Source organism: Hypanus sabinus (genome assembly GCF_030144855.1).
Source record: "Hypanus sabinus isolate sHypSab1 chromosome 5 unlocalized genomic scaffold, sHypSab1.hap1 SUPER_5_unloc_4, whole genome shotgun sequence".
Lineage (NCBI taxonomy): Eukaryota > Metazoa > Chordata > Chondrichthyes > Myliobatiformes > Dasyatidae > Hypanus > Hypanus sabinus.
This window is the reverse complement of record NW_026778920.1, coordinates 199,704-220,999: the sequence shown is the minus strand read 5'-3', so window position 1 is coordinate 220,999 and position 21,296 is coordinate 199,704. Positions and strand designations below refer to the sequence as shown.

The window sequence follows — 21,296 nt, the reverse complement described above, 5'->3', positions numbered from 1 at the left end:
AGATGAATGTATAATTCGGGGCTGTAATTAACCCTGTGATGGCGGGTGGTCTGTGAATCAGGTGGGAGTTAATGGATCAGTGAGGAAGAATCGGTTTCAGGGAGACGTGAATGAATGGGAGTGAATATCTGAGAAATAGCATAAGGTCAGTGGGCTGAATGGTCTCCTTCCATGTCATAGGGAAATACTTAACAGCCAAATAATAAACTAGCCTCTCCTTTCATTCGACAGGAACAGTCACACAGTGTTCAGTCCCACATCACATCCCAGTTTGATGAACTGCACCGGATTATCACCGAGAAAGAGCAGCGCGCACTCCGAGATCTCAGGGAAGAGGAGGAGAGGATTCTAAATCTGATGGAGAAAAATCTTCAAAAGATTCAAGAGAATTTGAATTCCATCCAAGAGAAAATGTCAAAGTTACAGGAACAGATGGATCAACAAGACAATGTGACATTTCTCATGGTGAGAGATTTCAGTTTGGTTCTGTGAAAGTGCACTGCTCAAAATGATGTATTGTAACTCAGTGTGGTATTTACAGATACTATCATTGTAAACAGATTTAAACCCGACAGATGTTTTGACTGTTCAGGACTGTTGTGTTCCCCAAACCGGCCTCCCACAACATCTGTACATCACAGGACAGTCTGCAACCTTCTCGGGAATGAGTTACTCTGAGCAGAGCACTGAGCTGGTGATCGTTTCTGTGATTCCCACGTATAATATCCCCGATACTCAGAGTAACACCCAGTTACAGTCACAGGCTGTGAGTGTGTCTGGTGTGGTGGGTGTGAGGGTCACTCTGTCGATCAGTGGGAACTGAGATTGAATTTCACATTGTGACCCACACATCAGATTAAACATCCACAGTGTCTGTAAAAAGTATTCACCACCCCCCCTCCCCCAGATTGGAAGTTTCATTCTTTTTCATGTTTCATTGTCTCAAAGTGAAAACAGATCTCTACATTAATCTAAATTAATTAGAAATATCAAACAAAATAAATTCATCCCCTTGAAGTCAGTATTTAGTAGATGCATCTTTGGCAGCAATTACAATGTTGAGCCAGTGTGGATCGGTCTCTATCAGCTTTGCACATCCGGACACTGCAATCTTTCCCCATTCTTCTTTACAAAACTGCACACGCTCTGTCAGATTGCACGGGGATTGTGAGTGAACAGCCCTTGTCAAATCCAGCCACAGTTCTCAATGGATTGAGTCTGGACGCTGACTTGGCCTCTCCAGGACATTAACTTTGTTCATTTTAAGCCATTCCAGTGTCACTTTGGCTTTATGCTGGGGTCATTGTCTTGCTGGAAAACAAATCTTCTCCCAAGTCGCAGTTCTCTTGCAGAATACATCAGGTTTTTCTCCAGGATTTCCCTGTATTTTGCTGCATTCATTTCAGTCTCTACCTTTACAAGCCTTCTAGGGCCTGCTGCAGTGACGCATGATGCAGCCACCACCAGGCCCAAAATAGCATGTGGACCGATGGCCAAAATGCTCAATTTTGGTTTCCTCAGACCATAGAACCTTCGTCCTGCTGGTTTCAGTCTCCCATGTGCCTTCTGGCAAACTCTAGCTGAGATTTCATGTGAGCTTTTTTCAACAGTGGCTTTCTCTTTGCCACTCTCCCATAAAGCTCTGACTGGTCGACAGTTGCATGAGAGTTTCTCCCATCTCAGCCACTGAAGCTTGTAACTCCTCCAGGGTTGTCACAGGTCTTTTGGAGGCCTCCCTCACGAGTCCCTTTCTTGCGCAGACACCCAGTCTTTGAGGACAGCCTGCTCTCAGCAGATTTACAGCTGTGCCACATCGTGATGATTACTGAAACTGTATTGTGAGGGATATTCAGTGACTTTGAAATTTTCTGTGTCCGTCTCCTGACTTGTGCTTTTCAATAACCTTTTTGCGGAGTTGCTTGGAGTGTTCTTTTGTCTTCATGGTGTAGTTTTTGCCAGGGTACTGACTCACCAGCAGTTGGAGCTTCCAGATACAGGTGTAATTTAACTACAATCAACTGAAACACCTTCACTGTACACAGGTCTCTAAAAACAGATCCCCATTGAAACGATTATGTGAATTCTAAAACCAGTTGGCTGCACGAGTGATAATTTACTGTGTTGTATTAAAGGAGGATGAGTTCTAATGCAATCAATTATTTTGTATTTTAATTAATTTAGATCACTTGTAGAGATCTATTTTCAGTTTGACACAAAAAAAACTTTTTTGACGCTTTTGATCAAAAGGTCTTTGTTGGTCAGTGTCAAACAAGCCAAATTAAACCCCCTGTGATTCAATGTTGTAAAACAATGAAACATCAAAACTTCCATGGGCAGTGAATACTTTTTCTAAGCATAGAAACATAGAAAACCTACAGTACAATACAGGCCCTTCAGCCCACAGAGTTGTGCCGAACATGTCCCTACCTTAGAAATTACTAGGATTGCCTACAGCCCTCTATTTTACTAAGCTCCATGTATCTATCTAAAAGCCTCTTAAAAGACCCTATCGTATCCGCCTCCACCACCATTGCCAGCTGCCCATTCCACACACTGACCACTCTCTGAGTAAAAAAACTTACCCCTGATATCTCCTCTGTACCTACTCCCCAGCACCTTAAACCTGTGTCCTCTTGTGGTAACCATTTCAGCCCCGGGAAAAAGCCTCTGACTATTCACACAATCTGTGCCTCCCATCATGTTATACACCTCTATCAGGTCACCCCTCATCCTCTGTCACTCCAAGGAGAAAAGGCTGAGTTCACTCAACCTATTCTCATAAGGCATGCCCCCCAATCCAGGCAACATCCTTGTAAATCTCCTCTGCACCCTTTCTATGGTTTCCACATCCTTCCTGTAGTGAGGCAACCGGAACTGAGCGCAGTACTCCAAGTGGGGTCTGACCAGGGTCCTATATAGCTGCAATATTACCTCTCGGCTCCTAAATTCAATTTAACAATTGATGAAGGCCAATACACCATATGTTTTCTTAACCACAGAGTCAACCTGCGCAGCTGCTTTGCGCGTTCTGTGGACTCGGACCCCAAGATCCCTCTGATCCTCCACACTGACAAGAGTCTTACAATCAATACTATATTCTGCCAACATATTTGACCGACCAAAATGAACCACCTCACACTTATCTGGGTTCAACTCCATCTGCCACCTCTCAGCCCAGTTTTGCATCCGATTCATGTCTATATCCAGCTTGCATCAAGCTCATCGTTTTAGAGACTATTACCCTATCTTTCTTTTTCAGATTTATTCTTCATCGGATTATATCCCATTTTACACAATAGAGAGGTCTTTCAACTCTTCTTCTGCTATCAACTTCTCTGCTTCACAAGCAACCTCCCACCTATCACCACTGCTGGCAACAGTGCCCGAACTCCATAAGAACATAAGAATTAGGAGCAGGAGTAGGTCATCTGGACCATCGAGCCTGCTCCACCATTCAACAGGATCATGTCTGATCCTATCGATCATGGACTCATCTCCACCTACCTGCCTTTTCCCCATAACCCTTAATTCTCCAACTATGCCAAACTCTATCCAACTTTGTCTTAGGTATATTTACCGAGGTGGCCTCCACTGTTTCACTGGGCAGAGAATTCCACACATTCACCACTCTCTGGGAAAAGCAGTTCCTCCTCTTCTCTGTCCTAAATTTGCTCCCCTGAATCTTGAGGCTATGTCCCCTAGTTCTAGTCTCACCTACCAGTGGAAACAACTTTCATGCCTCTATCCGTTTCATAATTTTATGTGTTTCTACAAGATCTCCTCTCATCTTGGATTGCAGCGATACAGTCCCATGCAACTCAATCTCTCCTCATAGTCTAACCCCCTCATCTCTGGAATCAACCTGGTGACCCTCCTCTGCACAGTCTCCAAAGCCAGTATATACTTCCTCAAGTAAGAAGACCAGAATACACACAGTACTCCAGTACCCTGCAGATTTGCCTCTCCAATACCCTGTACAGTCACCTCACCAGTACCCTGTACAGTCGCCTCACCAGTACCCTGTACAGTGACCTCACTAGTACCCTGTACAGTCTCCTCACCAGTACCCCGTACAGTCACCTCACCAGTACCCCGTACAGTCACCTCACCAGTACCCTGTACAGTCTCCTCACCAGTACCCCGTACAGTCTCCTCACCAGTACCCCGTACAGTCACCTCACCAGTACCCTGTACAGTCTCCTCACCAGTACCCTGTACAGTGACCTCACCAGTACCCTGTACAGTGACCTCACCAGTACCCTGTACAGTCGCCTCACCAGTACCCCGTACAGTCGCCTCACCAGTACCCTGTACAGAGACCTCACCAGTACCCTGTACAGTCTCCTCACCAGTACCCTATACAGTGACCTCACCAGTACCCTGTACAGTCGCCTCACCAGTACCCCGTACAGTCACCTCACCAGTACCCTGTACAGTCTCCTCACCAGTACCCTATACATTCACCTCACCAGTACACTGTACAGTCTCCTCACCAGTACCCCGTAAAGTCGCCTCACGAATACCCTGTACGGTCTCCTCACCAGTACCCTGTACGGTCTCCTCACCAGTACCCCGTACAGTCTCCTCACCAGTACCCCGTAAAGTCGCCTCACCAGTACCCTGTACAGTGACCTCACCAGTACCCTGTACAGTGACCTCACCAGTACCCTGTACAGTCGCCTCACCAGTACCCCGTACAGTCGCCTCACCAGTACCCTATACAGTCACCTCACCAGTACACTGTACAGTCTCCTCACCAGTACCCCGTAAAGTCGCCTCACGAATACCCTGTACGGTCTCCTCACCAGTACCCCGTACAGTCTCCTCACCAGTACCCTGTACAGTCACCTCACCAGTACACTGTACAGTCTCCTCACCAGTACCCCGTAAAGTCGCCTCACGAATACCCTGTACGGTCTCCTCACCAGTACCCTGTACAGTCTCCTCACCAGTACCCTGTACAGTCTCCTCACCAGTACCCTGTACAGTCTCCTCTCCAGTACCCCGTACAGCTACCTCACCAGTACCCCGTACAGTCTCCTCACCAGTACCCTGTACAGTGACCTCACCAGTACCCTGTACAGTGACCTCACCAGTACCCTGTACAGTCTCCTCACCAGTACCCCGTACAGTCGCCTCACCAGTACCCCGTACAGTCGCCTCACCAGTACCCCGTACAGTCGCCTCACCAGTACCCCGTACAGTCGCCTCACCAGTACCCCGTACAGTCGCCTCACCAGTACCCCGTACAGTCTCCTCACCAGTACCCCGTACAGGTGCCTCACCAGTACCCCGTACAGTCTCCTCACCAGTACCCTGTACAGTCTCCTCACCAGTACCCTGTACAGTCTCCTCACCAGTACCCTGTACAGTCGCCTCACCAGTACCCCGTACAGTCGCCTCACCAGTACCCCGTACAGTCGCCTCACCAGTACCCCGTACAGTCGCCTCACCAGTACCCCGTACAGTCGCCTCACCAGTACCCCGTACAGTCTCCTCACCAGTACCCCGTACAGTCTCCTCACCAGTACCCCGTACAGTCTCCTCACCAGTACCCCGTACAGGTGCCTCACCAGTACCCCGTACAGGTGCCTCACCAGTACCCCGTACAGTCTCCTCACCAGTACCCTGTACAGTCTCCTCACCAGTACCCTGTACAGTCGCCTCACCAGTACCCTGTACAGTCGCCTCACCAGTACCCCGTACAGTCGCCTCACCAGTACCCCGTACAGTCGCCTCACCAGTACCCCGTACAGTCGCCTCACCAGTACCCCGTACAGTCGCCTCACCAGTACCCCGTACAGTCGCCTCACCAGTACCCCGTACAGTCGCCTCACCAGTACCCCGTACAGTCGCCTCACCAGTACCCCGTACAGTCTCCTCACCAGTACCCGGTACAGTCGCCTCACCAGTGCCCCGTTCAGTGGCCTCACCAGTGCCCCGTTCAGTGGCCTCACCAGTGCCCCGTACAGTCGCCTCACCAGTGCCCCGTACAGTCGCCTCACCAGCGCCCCGTACAGTGGCCTCACCAGCACCCCGTACAGTCTCCTCACCAGCACCCCGTACAGTCTCCTCACCAGCACCCCGTACAGTCTCCTCACCAGTACCCCGTACAGTCGCCTCACCAGTACCCCGTACAGTCGCCTCACCAGTACCCCGTACAGTCGCCTCACCAGTACCCCGTACAGTCGCCTCACCAGTACCCCGTACAGTCGCCTCACCAGTACCCCGTACAGTCGCCTCACCAGTACCACAGTCTCCTCACCAGTACCCCGTACAGTCGCCTCATCAGTACCCCGTACAGTCGCCTCACCAGTACCCCGTACAGTCGCCTCACCAGTACCCCGTACAGTCTCCTCACCAGTACCCCGTACAGTCTCCTCACCAGTACCCCGTACAGTCTCCTCACCAGTACCCCGTACAGTCTCCTCACCAGTACCCCGTACAGGTGCCTCACCAGTACCCCGTACAGTCTCCTCACCAGTACCCCGTACAGTCTCCTCACCAGTACCCTGTACAGTCGCCTCACCAGTACCCCGTACAGTCGCCTCACCAGTACCCCGTACAGTCGCCTCACCAGTACCCCGTACAGTCGCCTCACCAGTACCCCGTACAGTCGCCTCACCAGTACCCCGTACAGTCGCCTCACCAGTACCCCGTATAGTCGCCTCACCAGTACCCCGTACAGTCGCCTCACCAGTACCCCGTACAGTCTCCTCACCAGTACCCGGTACAGTCGCCTCACCAGTGCCCCGTTCAGTGGCCTCACCAGTGCCCCGTTCAGTGGCCTCACCAGTGCCCCGTACAGTCGCCTCACCAGTGCCCCGTACAGTCGCCTCACCAGCGCCCCGTACAGTGGCCTCACCAGCACCCCGTACAGTCTCCTCACCAGCACCCCGTACAGTCTCCTCACCAGTACCCCGTACAGTCTCCTCACCAGTACCCCGTACAGTCGCCTCACCAGTACCCCGTACAGTCGCCTCACCAGTACCCCGTACAGTCGCCTCACCAGTACCCCGTACAGTCGCCTCACCAGTACCCCGTACAGTCGCCTCACCAGTACCACAGTCTCCTCACCAGTACCATGTACAGTGACCTCACCAGTACCCTGTACAGTGGCCTCACCAGTACCCCGTACAGTCGCCTCACCAGTACCCCGTACAGTCGCCTCACCAGTACCCCGTACAGTCGCCTCACCAGTACCCCGTACAGTCGCCTCACCAGTACCCCGTACAGTCGCCTCACCAGTACCACAGTCTCCTCACCAGTACCCTGTACAGTGACCTCACCAGTACCATGTACAGTGACCTCACCAGTACCCTGTACAGTCTCCTCACCAGTACCCTGTACAGTCGCCTCACCAGTACCACAGTCTCCTCACCAGTACCATGTACAGTGACCTCACCAGTACCCTGTACAGTCTCCTCACCAGTACCCTGTACAGTCGCCTCACCAGTACCACAGTCTCCTCACCAGTACCCCGTACAGTCGCCTCACCAGTACCACAGTCTCCTCACCAGTACCCTGTACAGTGCCCTCACCAGTACCATGTACAGTGACCTCACCAGTACCCTGTACAGTGACCTCACCAGTACCCTGTACAGTCTCCTCACCAGTACCCTGTACAGTCTCCTCACCAGTACCCTGTACAGTGCCCTCACCAGTACCCTGTACAGTCGCCTCACCAGTACCCTGTACAGTCTCCTCACCAGTACCCTGTACAGTCTCCTCACCAGTACCCTGTACAGTCTCCTCACCAGTACCCTGTACAGTCTCCTCACCAGTACACTGTACAGTCAGCTCACCAGTACACTGTACAGTCTCCTCACCAATACACTGTACAGTCTCCTCACCAATACACTGTACAGTCTCCTCACCAATACCCTGTACAGTCGCCTCACCAGTACACTGTACAGTCAGCTCACCAGTACCCTGTACAGTCTCCTCACCAGTACCCTGTACAGTCTCCTCACCAGTACCCTGTACAGTCACCTCACCAGTACCCTGTACAGTCAGCTCACCAGTACCCTGTACAGTCAGCTCACCAGTACCCTGTACAGTCAGCTCACCAGTACCCTGTACAGTCTCCTCACCAGTACCCGGTACAGTCTCCTCACCAGTACCCTGTACAGTCACCTCACCAGTATCCTGTACAGTCTCCTCACCAGTACCCCGTACAGTCGCCTCATCAGTACCCCGTACAGTCTCCTCACAGTACCTTGTACAGTCAGCTCACCAGTACCCTGTACAGTCTCCTCACCAGTACCCTGTACAGTCAGCTCACCAGTACCCCGTACAGTCACCTCATCAGTACCCCGTACAGTCGCCTCATCAGTACCCTGTACAGTCACCTCATCAGTACCCCGTACAGTCGCCTCATCAGTACCCCGTACAGTCTCCTCACCAGTACCCTGTACAGTCACCTCACCAGTACCCTGTACAGTCAGCTCACCAGTACCCTGTACAGTCAGCTCACCAGTACCCTGTACAGTCAGCTCACCAGTACCCTGTACAGTCTCCTCACCAGTACCCGGTACAGTCTCCTCACCAGTACCCTGTACAGTCACCTCACCAGTATCCTGTACAGTCTCCTCACCAGTACCCCGTACAGTCGCCTCATCAGTACCCCGTACAGTCTCCTCACAGTACCCTGTACAGTCAGCTCACCAGTACCCTGTACAGTCTCCTCACCAGTACCCTGTACAGTCTCCTCACCAGTACCCTGTACAGTCTCCTCACCAGTACCCTGTACAGTCACCTCACCAGTACCCTGTACAGTCTCCTCACCTGTACCCTGTACAGTCTCCTCACCAGTACCCTGTACAGTCTCCTCACCAGTACCCTGTACAGTCTCCTCACCAGTACCCTGTACAGTCTCCTCACCAGTACCCTGTACAGTCACCTCACCAGTACCCTGTACAGTCTCCTCACCAGGACCCTGTACAGTCTCCTCACCAGGACCCTGTACAGTCTCCTCACCAGGACCCTGTACAGTCTCCTCACCAGGACCCTGTACAGTCTCCTCACCAGGACCCTGTACAGTCACCTCACCAGTACCCTGTACAGTCTCCTCACCAGTACCCCGTAAAGTCGCCTCACGAATACCCTGTACAGTCTCCTCACCAGTACCCTGTACAGTCTCCTCACCAGTACCCTGTACAGTCTCCTCACCAGTACCCTGTACGGTCTCCTCACCAGTACCCTGTACGGTCTCCTCACCAGTACCCTGTACGGTCTCCTCACCAGTACCCTGTACAGTCTCCTCACCAGTACCCCGTACAGTCAGCTCACCAGTACCCCGTACAGTCTCCTCACCAGTACCCTGTACAGTCTCCTCACCAGTACCCTGTACGGTCTCCTCACCAGTACCCTGTACGGTCTCCTCACCAGTACCCTGTACAGTCTCCTCACCGGTACCCTGTACAGTCTCCTCACCAGTACCCTGTACAGTCGCCTCACCAGTACCCTGTACAGTCTCCTCACCGGTACCCTGTACAGTCTCCTCACCAGTACCCTGTACAGTGACCTCACCAGTACCCCGTACAGTCGCCTCACCAGTACCCTGTACAGTCTCCTCACCAGTACCCCGTACAGGTACCTCACCAGTACCCGGTACAGTCGCCTCACCAGTGCCCCGTTCAGTGGCCTCACCAGTGCCCCGTTCAGTGGCCTCACCAGTGCCCCGTACAGTCGCCTCACCAGTGCCCCGTACAGTCGCCTCACCAGCGCCCCGTACAGTGGCCTCACCAGCACCCCGTACAGTCTCCTCACCAGCACCCCGTACAGTCTCCTCACCAGTACCCCGTACAGTCTCCTCACCAGTACCCTGTACAGTCGCCTCACCAGTACCCCGTACAGTCGCCTCACCAGTACCCCGTACAGTCGCCTCACCAGTACCCCGTACAGTCGCCTCACCAGTACCACAGTCTCCTCACCAGTACCATGTACAGTGACCTCACCAGTACCCTGTACAGTGGCCTCACCAGTACCCCGTACAGTCGCCTCACCAGTACCCCGTACAGTCGCCTCACCAGTACCCCGTACAGTCGCCTCACCAGTACCCCGTACAGTCGCCTCACCAGTACCCCGTACAGTCGCCTCACCAGTACCCCGTACAGTCGCCTCACCAGTACCACAGTCTCCTCACCAGTACCCTGTACAGTGACCTCACCAGTACCATGTACAGTGACCTCACCAGTACCCTGTACAGTCTCCTCACCAGTACCCTGTACAGTCGCCTCACCAGTACCACAGTCTCCTCACCAGTACCATGTACAGTGACCTCACCAGTACCCTGTACAGTCTCCTCACCAGTACCCTGTACAGTCGCCTCACCAGTACCACAGTCTCCTCACCAGTACCCCGTACAGTCGCCTCACCAGTACCACAGTCTCCTCACCAGTACCCTGTACAGTGACCTCACCAGTACCCTGTACAGTGACCTCACCAGTACCCTGTACAGTGGCCTCACCAGTACCCTGTACAGTCGCCTCACCAGTACCCTGTACAGTCGCCTCACCAGTACCCTGTACAGTCGCCTCACCAGTACCCTGTACAGTCTCCTCACCAGTACCCTGTACAGTCTCCTCACCAGTACCCTGTACAGTCTCCTCACCAGTACCCTGTACAGTCTCCTCACCAGTACACTGTACAGTCAGCTCACCAGTACACTGTACAGTCTCCTCACCAGTACCCTGTACAGTCGCCTCACCAGTACACTGTACAGTCAGCTCACCAGTACCCTGTACAGTCTCCTCACCAGTACCCTGTACAGTCTCCTCACCAGTACCCTGTACAGTCACCTCACCAGTACCCTGTACAGTCAGCTCACCAGTACCCTGTACAGTCTCCTCACCAGTACCCTGTACAGTCTCCTCACCAGTACCCTGTACAGTCAGCTCACCAGTACCCTGTACAGTCAGCTCACCAGTACCCTGTACAGTCAGCTCACCAGTACCCTGTACAGTCAGCTCACCAGTACCCTGTACAGTCTCCTCACCAGTACCCGGTACAGTCTCCTCACCAGTACCCTGTACAGTCACCTCACCAGTATCCCGTACAGTCTCCTCACCAGTACCCCGTACAGTCGCCTCATCAGTACCCCGTACAGTCTCCTCACAGTACCCTGTACAGTCAGCTCACCAGTACCCTGTACAGTCTCCTCACCAGTACCCTGTACAGTCAGCTCACCAGTACCCTGTACAGTCTCCTCACCAGTACCCTGTACAGTCTCCTCACCAGTACCCTGTACAGTCAGCTCACCAGTACCCCGTACAGTCACCTCACCAGTACCCCGTACAGTGACCTCACCAGTACCCCGTACAGTCAGCTCACCAGTACCCCGTACAGTCGCCTCATCAGTACCCTGTACAGTCACCTCATCAGTACCCCGTACAGTCGCCTCATCAGTACCCCGTACAGTCTCCTCACCAGTACCCTGTACAGTCACCTCACCAGTACCCTGTACAGTCAGCTCACCAGTACCCTGTACAGTCAGCTCACCAGTACCCTGTACAGTCAGCTCACCAGTACCCTGTACAGTCTCCTCACCAGTACCCGGTACAGTCTCCTCACCAGTACCCTGTACAGTCACCTCACCAGTATCCTGTACAGTCTCCTCACCAGTACCCTGTACGGTCTCCTCACCAGTACCCTGTACAGTCGCCTCACCAGTACCCCGTACAGTCTCCTCACAGTACCCTGTACAGTCAGCTCACCAGTACCCCGTACAGTCTCCTCACCGGTACCCTGTACAGTCTCCTCACCGGTACCCTGTACAGTGACCTCACCAGTACCCGGTACAGTCTCCTCACCAGTACCCTGTACAGTCTCCTCACCAGTACCCTGTACAGTCTCCTCACCAGTACCCTGTACAGTCTCCTCACCAGTACCCTGTACAGTGACCTCACCAGTACCCTGTACAGTCTCCTCACCAGTACCCTGTACAGTGACCTCACCAGTACCCTGTACAGTCTCCTCACCAGTACCCTGTACAGTGACCTCACCAGTACCCCGTACAGTCGCCTCACCAGTACCCCGTACAGTCTCCTCACCAGTACCCCGTACAGGTACCTCACCAGTACCCTGTACAGTCGCCTCACCAGTACCCCGAACAGTCTCCTCACCAGTACCCCGTACAGTCTCCTCACCAGTACCCCGTACAGTCTCCTCACCAGTACCCTGTACAGTTACCTCACCAGTACCCCGTACAGTCTCCTCACCAGTACCCCGTACAGTCTCCTCACCAGTACTCTGTACAGTCACCTCACCAGTACCCTGTAGTCTCCTCACCAGTACCCTGTACAGTGGCCTCACCAGTACCCTGTACAGTCTCCTCACCAGTACCCTGTACAGTCACCTCACCAGTACCCCGTACAGTCTCCTCACCAGTACCCCGTACAGTCTCCTCACCAGTACCCTGTACAGTCTCCTCACCAGTACCCTGTACAGTCACCTCACCAGTACCCCGTACAGTCTCCTCACCAGTACCCTGTACAGTCTCCTCACCAGTACCCTGTACAGTTTCCTCACCAGTACCCTGTACAGTCTCCTCACCAGTACCCTGTACAGTTTCCTCACCAGTACCCTGTACAGTCTCCTCACCAGTACCCTGTACAGTCTCCTCACCTGTACCCTGTACAGTCTCCTCACCAGTACCCTGTACAGTCTCCTCACCAGTACCCCGTACAGTCTCCTCACCAGTACCCTGTACAGTTACCTCACCAGTACCCTGTACAGTCACCTCACCAGTACCCTGTACAGTGGGCTCACCATTACCCTGTACAGTTTCCTCACCAGTACCCTGTACAGTCTCCTCACCTGTACCCTGTACAGTCTCCTCACCAGTACCCTGTACAGTTTCCTCACCAGTACCCCGTACAGTCTCCTCACCAGTACCCTGTACAGTTACCTCACCAGTACCCTGTACAGTCACCTCACCAGTACCCTGTACAGTGACCTCACCAGTACCCTGTACAGTCTCCTCACCAGTACCCTGTACAGTCTCCTCACCAGTACCCCGTACAGTCTCCTCACCAGTACCCTGTACAGTCTCCTCACCAGTACCCTGTACAGTCTCCTCACCAGTACCCTGTACAGTCTCCTCACCAGTACCCCGTACAGTCTCCTCACCAGTACCCTGTACAGTGGGCTCACCATTACCCTGTACAGTTTCCTCACCAGTACCCTGTACAGTCTCCTCACCAGTACCCTGTACAGTCTCCTCACCAGTACCCTGTACAGTCTCCTCACCAGTACCCTGTACAGTCACCTCACCAGTACCCATGTACAGTCTCCTCACCAGTACCCTATACAGTCTCCTCACCAGTACCACGTACAGTCTCCTCACCAGTACCCCGTACAGTCTCCTCACCAGTACCCTGTACAGTGACCTCACCAGTACCCTGTACAGTCTCCTCACCAGTACCCTGTACAGTCACCTCACCAGTACCCTGTACAGTGACCTCACCAGTACCCTGTACAGTCTCCTCACCAGTACCCTGTACAGTCACCTCACCAGTACCCTGTACAGTCACCTCACCAGTACCCTGTACAGTCTCCTCACCAGTACCCTGTACAGTCTCCTCACCAGTACCCTGTACAGTCTCCTCACCAGTACCCTGTACAGTCTCCTCACCAGTACCCTGTACAGTCTCCTCACCAGTACCCTGTACAGTCACCTCACCAGTACCCTGTACAGTCACCTCACCAGTACCCTGTACAGTCTCCTCACCAGTACCCTGTACAGTCTCCTCACCAGTACCCCGTACAGTCTCCTCACCAGTACCCCGTACAGTCTCCTCACCAGTACCCTGTACACTCCTCACCAGTACCCTGTACAGTCTCCTCACCTGTACCCCGTACAGTCTCCTCACCAGTACCCTGTACAGTCTCCTCACCAGTACCCTGTACAGTCTCCTCACCAGTACCCTGTACAGTCTCCTCACCTGTACCCTGTACAGTCTCCTCACCAGTACCCTGTACAGTCTCCTCACCAGTACCCTGTACAGTCTCCTCACCAGTACCCTGTACAGTCACCTCACCAGTACCCTGTACAGTCTCCTCACCAGTACCCTGTACAGTCTCCTCACCAGTACCCTGTACAGTCTCCTCACCTGTACCCTGTACAGTCTCCTCACCAGTACCCTGTACAGTCTCCTCACCAGTACCCTGTACAGTGACCTCACCAGTACCCTGTACAGTCTCCTCACCAGTACCCTGTACAGTCTCCTCACCAGTACCCTGTACAGTCTCCTCACCAGTACCCTGTACAGTCTCCTCACCAGTACCCTGTACAGTCTCCTCACCAGTACCCCGTACAGTCTCCTCACCAGTACCCTGTACGGTCTCCTCACCAGTACCCTGTACGGTCTCCTCACCAGTACCCTGTACAGTCTCCTCACCAGTACCCCGTACAGTCGCCTCACCAGTACCCTGTACAGTCTCCTCACCAGTACCCCGTACAGTCGCCTCACCAGTACCCTGTACAGTCTCCTCACCAGTACCCTGTACAGTGACCTCACCAGTACCCTGTACAGTCTCCTCACCAGTACCCTGTACAGTCTCCTCACCAGTACCCTGTACAGTCTCCTCACCAGTACCCTGTACAGTCTCCTCACCAGTACCCTGTACAGTGACCTCACCAGTACCCTGTACAGTCTCCTCACCAGTACCCTGTACAGTGACCTCACCTGTACCCTGTACAGTCTCCTCACCAGTACCCTGTACAGTGACCTCACCTGTACCCTGTACAGTCTCCTCACCAGTACCCCGTACAGTCGCCTCACCAGTACCCTGTACAGTCTCCTCACCAGTACCCCGTACAGTCTCCTCACCAGTACCCTGTACGGTCTCCTCACCAGTACCCTGTATAGTCTCCTCACCAGTACCCCGTACAGTCTCCTCACCAGTACCCTGTACAGTCTCCTCACCAGTACCCCGTACAGTCTCCTCACCAGTACCCCGTACAGTCACCTCACCAGTACCCCGTACAGTCTCCTCACCAGTACCCTGTACAGTCTCCTCACCAGTACCCTGTACAGTCGCCTCACCAGTACCCCGTACAGTCGCCTCACCAGTACCCCGTACAGTCACCTCACCAGTACCCTGTACAGTCTCCTCACCAGTACCCCGTACAGTCACCTCACCAGTACCCCGTACAGTCTCCTCACCAGTACCCTGTACAGTCTCCTCACCAGTACCCTGTACAGTCTCCTCACCAGTACCCCGTACAGTCTCCTCACCAGTACCCCGTACAGTCTCCTCACCAGTACCCTGTACAGTCTCCTCACCAGTACCCCGTACAGTCACCTCACCAGTACCCTGTACAGTCTCCTCACCAGTACCCTGTACAGTCTCCTCACCAGTACCCTGTACAGTCTCCTCACCAGTACCCTGTACAGTCTCCTCACCAGTACCCTGTACAGTCTCCTCACCAGTACCCTGTACAGTCTCCTCACCAGTACCCTGTACAGTCACCTCACCAGTACCCCGTACAGTCTCCTCACCAGTACCCTGTACAGTCTCCTCACCAGTACCCCGTACAGTCTCCTCACCAGTACCCTGTACAGTCTCCTCACCAGTACCCTGTACAGTTTCCTCACCAGTACCCTGTACAGTCTCCTCACCAGTACCCCGTACAGTCGCCTCACCAGTACCCCGTACAGTCGCCTCACCAGTACCCCGTACAGTCGCCTCACCAGTACCCTGTACAGTCTCCTCACCAGTACCCCGTACAGTCTCCTCACCAGTACCCCGTACAGTCTCCTCACCAGTACCCTGTACAGTCTCCTCACCAGTACCCTGTACAGTCTCCTCACCAGTACCCCGTACAGTCACCTCACCAGTACCCTGTACAGTCTCCTCACCAGTACCCTGTACAGTCTCCTCACCAGTACCCTGTACAGTCTCCTCACCAGTACCCTGTACAGTCTCCTCACCAGTACCCCGTACAGTCGCCTCACCAGTACCCCGTACAGTCACCTCACCAGTACCCCGTACAGTCTCCTCACCAGTACCCCGTACAGTCTCCTCACCAGTACCCCGTACAGTCTCCTCACCAGTACCCCGTACAGTCTCCTCACCAGTACCCTGTACAGTCTCCTCACCAGTACCCCGTACAGTCACCTCACCAGTACCCTGTACAGTCACCTCACCAGTACCCTGTACAGTCTCCTCACCAGTACCCTGTACAGTCTCCTCACCAGTACCCCGTACAGTCTCCTCACCAGTACCCTGTACAGTCTCCTCACCAGTACCCCGTACAGTCTCCTCACCAGTACCCCGTACAGTCTCCTCACCAGTACCCTGTACAGTCTCCTCACCAGTACCCTGTACAGTCTCCTCACCAGTACCCCGTACAGTCACCTCACCAGTACCCTGTACAGTCTCCTCACCAGTACCCTGTACAGTCTCCTCACCAGTACCCTGTACAGTCTCCTCACCAGTGCCCTGTACAGTCTCCTCACCAGTACCCCGTACAGTCGCCTCACCAGTACCCCGTACAGTCACCTCACCAGTACCCCGTACAGTCTCCTCACCAGTACCCCGTACAGTCTCCTCACCAGTACACTGTACAGTCTCCTCACCAGTACCCTGTACAGTCTCCTCACCAGTACCCTGTACAGTCTCCTCACCAGTACCCTGTACAGTCTCCTCACCAGTACCCTGTACAGTCTCCTCACCAGTACCCCGTACAGTCTCCTCACCAGTACCCTGTACAGTCGCCTCACCAGTACCCCGTACAGTCTCCTCACCAGTACCCTGTACAGTCTCCTCACCAGTACCCTGTACAGTCGCCTCACCAGTACCCCGTACAGTCTCCTCACCAGTACCCTGTACAGTCTCCTCACCAGTACCCTGTACAGTCACCTCACCAGTACCCTGTACAGTCTCCTCACCAGTACCCTGTACAGTCTCCTCACCAGTACCCCGTACAGTCACCTCACCAGTACCCCGTACAGTCTCCTCACCAGTACCCTGTACAGTCGCCTCACCAGTACCCCGTACAGTCTCCTCACCAGTACCCTGTACAGTCTCCTCACCAGTACCCTGTACAGTCTCCTCACCAGTACCCTGTACAGTCACCTCACCAGTACCCTGTACAGTCTCCTCACCAGTACCCCGTACAGTCTCCTCACCAGTACCCCGTACAGTCTCCTCACCAGTACCCCGTACAGTCGCCTCACCAGTACCCTGTACAGTCGCCTCACCAGTACCCTGTACAGTCTCCTCACCAGTACCCCGTACAGTCTCCTCACCAGTACCCTGTACAGTCTCCTCACCAGTACCCTGTACAGTCTCCTCACCAGTACCCTGTACAGTCACCTCACCAGTACCCTGTACAGTCTCCTCACCAGTACCCCGTACAGTCTCCTCACCAGTACCCCGTACAGTCTCCTCACCAGTACCCTGTACAGTCGCCTCACCAGTACCCCGTACAGTCTCCTCACCAGTACCCCGTACAGTCTCCTCACCAGTACCCTGTACAGTCTCCTCACCAGTACCCTGTACAGTCACCTCACCAGTACCCTGTACAGTCTCCTCACCAGTACCCCGTACAGTCTCCTCACCAGTACCCCGTACAGTCTCCTCACCAGTACCCCGTACAGTCGCCTCACCAGTACCCCGTACAGTCTCCTCACCAGTACCCTGTACAGTCTCCTCACCAGTACCCCGTACAGTCTCCTCACCAGTACCCTGTACAGTCTCCTCACCAGTACCCTGTACAGTCTCCTCACCAGTACCCTGTACAGTCTCCTCACCAGTACCCTGTACAGTCTCCTCACCAGTACCCTGTACAGTCTCCTCACCAGTACCCTGTACAGTCTCCTCACCAGTACCCCGTACAGTTGCAGCATAACTTCCCTGCTCTGAAATAAAGGACATAACATTAGAGGGATGCCTGTTGTACAGACTGCTCAAAAGTGTTAAACATTAAGTCTCAGTTGAGGGCCCTGAAAGATTAGCTGGGGGGAAATTGTTCATCTGCCCCCGGCCTTGTCTAGGTAGGCAAGAAATGTTCCCAGATAGGGGAAATGTTTTAATTGAATTGGTTCTCAAGAACCTGAGTCTCTCCATCTGTCAGCCGTCCATCTCCGGAGAGAAGGGGGAGAGGGTGATTTCCGTTCCCTCAGGATGAGTCTTTAGCGACAGTCATCCCAGGCATCAGAGACTGTTGTATGGTGCAGGGAAGCGTCGAGTGGATTGCGAACATCCAAAGATGGCGAGACCAGCTTCCAAGGGGAAAGATCTTTTATAGGCCTTTGAGTACCAGTCAAATATTTCCGATCAAAATCCAGTCGGTGAAGAGTAAAACCTTCCATTGACCAACATTGTCCTCCATCTGCCAGGCCCTCGGCCACTCGATTAACCAAAGTAAATCTCTCTGCACAATATCCTTTTACTCCCAGTTTTGTGTCACCAGCAAACTTAGATATGTTACACTCGGTCCCCTCTTCCAGATCATTAATGTCTATTGCCAACAGTTGTGGGCCCTTCACCGACCCCTGTGACACACCCCTCACCTCTGATTGCCAACCAGAGAAACATCCATGTCTCACAACTCGTTAACTAATCCTCTATCCAGGCTAATACATCACCCCCAACTCCATGCATCCTTATTTTATGGATAAGTCTTTCATGTGGCACCTTATTGAACACCTGGAAATCCAAGTAAATGATGTCCATCTGTTCCCCTCTATCCACTGCGCCTGTTATATCCTCAAAGAACTCCAGTCAGTTTGTCAAACCGACCTGCCTTTGCTGAATCCATGCTGCTCTGCCTGATGGGTCCATTTCTTGCTATTTCTTCTTTAATGATAGCTTCAAGCATTTTCCCAACTACAGACGTTAAATTAACTGGCCTATAGTTACCTGCCTTTTGCCTACATCCTTTTTTGAACAGTGATGTGACATTCACCTTATTCCAATCCACCATGACCTGCCCAGAATCTGGAGAATTTTGGTAAACTATCACCAGATTCTTTGCCACTTCTTTCAGTACCCTGGGACACATTCCAGGGGACTTATTATCTTCAGGCCCACAAGTTTGCTCAGCTCTACGTCTTGTGTTGAGGTCCTCACCTCCTATCCCATCCATAACATCTCTCTTTGGCATGTTAGTTGTGTTCTCCACCATGAAGACTGACACAGAATAGTCATTCAAAGCCTCGGCCATTTTCTCATTACCCAAGCAACACACACAAAATGCTGGTGGAACGCAGCCAGGCAGCATCTATAGGAAGAAGTACAGTCGACGTTTCAGGCTGAGACTCTTCGTCAGGACCCTTTACCCAATATCAATTTCCCCTTCTCGTCCTCCAAGGGACCAATGTTCACTTTGGCCATTTTCTTCTGCTTTATATAATTATAAAAACTTTTACTATCCATTTTTATATTTTGTGCCAGTTTATTTTCATAATCTATCTTCCCTTTCTTTATTGCTCGTTTAGTGGTTCTTTGTGGCTTTTTAAAGTTTTCCCAATCTTTGAGTTTCCCACTACTCTTGGTGTCTTTGTATGCACGAGCTTTTAGTTTGATGCCTTCCTTTATTTCCTTAGTTATCCATGGCTGATTCTCCTCAACCTTACTGCCCTTGCTTTTAACAGGAATATACTTTTGCTGAGCACCATGAAAGATCTGTTTGAAAGTCTTCCACTGTTCCTCAACCATCCCACCATATAGCGTATTAGTCCCGCCTTGTTCGTCCTGTGACAATCCCATCACTATTCTCATCATTGGTTGTCTTTCTGTCTTTGATAAAACACGCTCAGTGCCTCTGTTACCGTGGGTGCTGGTGAACTGCTTATGCATGGCCGCTCAGAACAAGGCATAGGCCAGAAAAATATTCCTTTGCTGCCCCTGTAAGGTGAACAAACGCAAGTTATAGAAGCAGTCGTGTCTGTGATTTAAAATAGAACAAAAGTATGCTACAGGCCAAACCAGCCAAACCTCTTTCTCTCACTCTCACACTCTCCCCAACAACACGCAGAGTTGCACCGGAGTCTGTATGTGTTTATCGGACTTCCCCATCACATTCAATCTCTGCTGTTCCACTTCAACCACTCCTGTGACAGTGAGTTCCACATTCCCTTCACTACATTTCAAGCAGAGATGCGTTCTCCACCCACACCCAATCCAATCCATCACTAATCTTAAATTCCGGCATCTGATCCTCCCTGACATCGTATCCAGAAAAACATTCGCAGCCTGTCCAGTCTTTCCCGTCAGTTCCATCCTCTCAGTAATGGGATAATTATCAACTTTCTCCCAGGTTCTGTGCCCCTTGTTACAGTCTCCCCTTTCTCCGTGTGTGTCAGTGAGAGAGAGCTGGGAAGTGGGAAATTTCAGCAGCTTGTAATAATTGGCTCAAATTCCTGCGGTCAGGATACAGTCAGTCAATTGAGATCTGTGTTTGATTTATTTCAGGAGGAAGCTTGTCGGAAGAAGAGGTAGGACATGGTCTTTACTGGTAGTCTGTATGGATTTGTAAAACAGTTCAAATATCACTGATGTTCAGTTTATAACCAGTTGTGTAATATTTACAGGATCAGTGAAGATGACCAGGTGCTGTCAGTGACACATGGGGCCCTACCTATTGAAAAATTCGATCACCCCTTTTTGTTGAACACAACGTTGAGAGAAATGTCGGATACAACTAAGCAAGGTAAACATTTACAGTTTCCTTTCTCCATGTTTGTGAACAATTTTAAGTGATGTTTACTCGCAAAGACTGTCTGTAACTCTGGGTGAAGACATCACTGTCACATGGTCAGCTGGAGATGTCCGACCCCTGAACACACCAACACTGGGACACACTACACCCAATACATGGGACTGTTAGATTACCCACTGAATCCTGAACCAATTCACACTGTATAAACACACCAAGACATCACCAGGTAATAAAAGCTGGCATCTGCCAGGTGACTGGGATTTTCAGAAAAATACATACGAGCCCTTCAGAGAAGGAAATCTGCGTCACTCGGCCTGTCTGAGCCGTCCGTGACCACAGACCCTGATTGACTCAGGTCTGCCCCCTGCTGGACTCACGAGTCTCACTATTATCAAACCCACACATGGATGTGTTGTCAGACTGAGCCCGGACACACCAACCAGCATTGACATTGGTCCAGATTTCATCTCGGGAGAAGCTCACACATCATAGCCGGACTGGCAAAGCTCCCTCACACACATACACAGACCGACTGGCAGATTGTGGCCAAATCCTCAACAAAGTTTCCAAGTACCTCATGACCTGCTCATCTCCTCCCCACCTCCTTCCATTTATTCCAAGG

At 52.4% G+C, this 21,296-nt stretch overlaps 2 protein-coding genes across 2 annotated transcripts in view; both read left to right on the top strand.

Moving 5' to 3' along the window:
- LOC132385447 (E3 ubiquitin-protein ligase TRIM39-like) overlaps nucleotides 1-21,296 on the top strand; it is a 66,561-nt gene that overhangs the window by 3,860 nt on the left and 41,405 nt on the right. The gene's annotated exons all lie outside the window — the stretch shown is intronic.
- Nucleotides 1-21,296, top strand: part of LOC132385446 (nuclear factor 7, brain-like) — a 29,130-nt gene that overhangs the window by 817 nt on the left and 7,017 nt on the right. Inside the window, exons 3-5 of the mRNA XM_059957523.1 lie at nucleotides 232-465; nucleotides 20,428-20,450; nucleotides 20,547-20,665. Of these exons, the coding sequence (XP_059813506.1) occupies nucleotides 232-465; nucleotides 20,428-20,450; nucleotides 20,547-20,665 (376 nt within the window). The remainder of the gene's footprint in view (nucleotides 1-231; nucleotides 466-20,427; nucleotides 20,451-20,546; nucleotides 20,666-21,296) is intronic.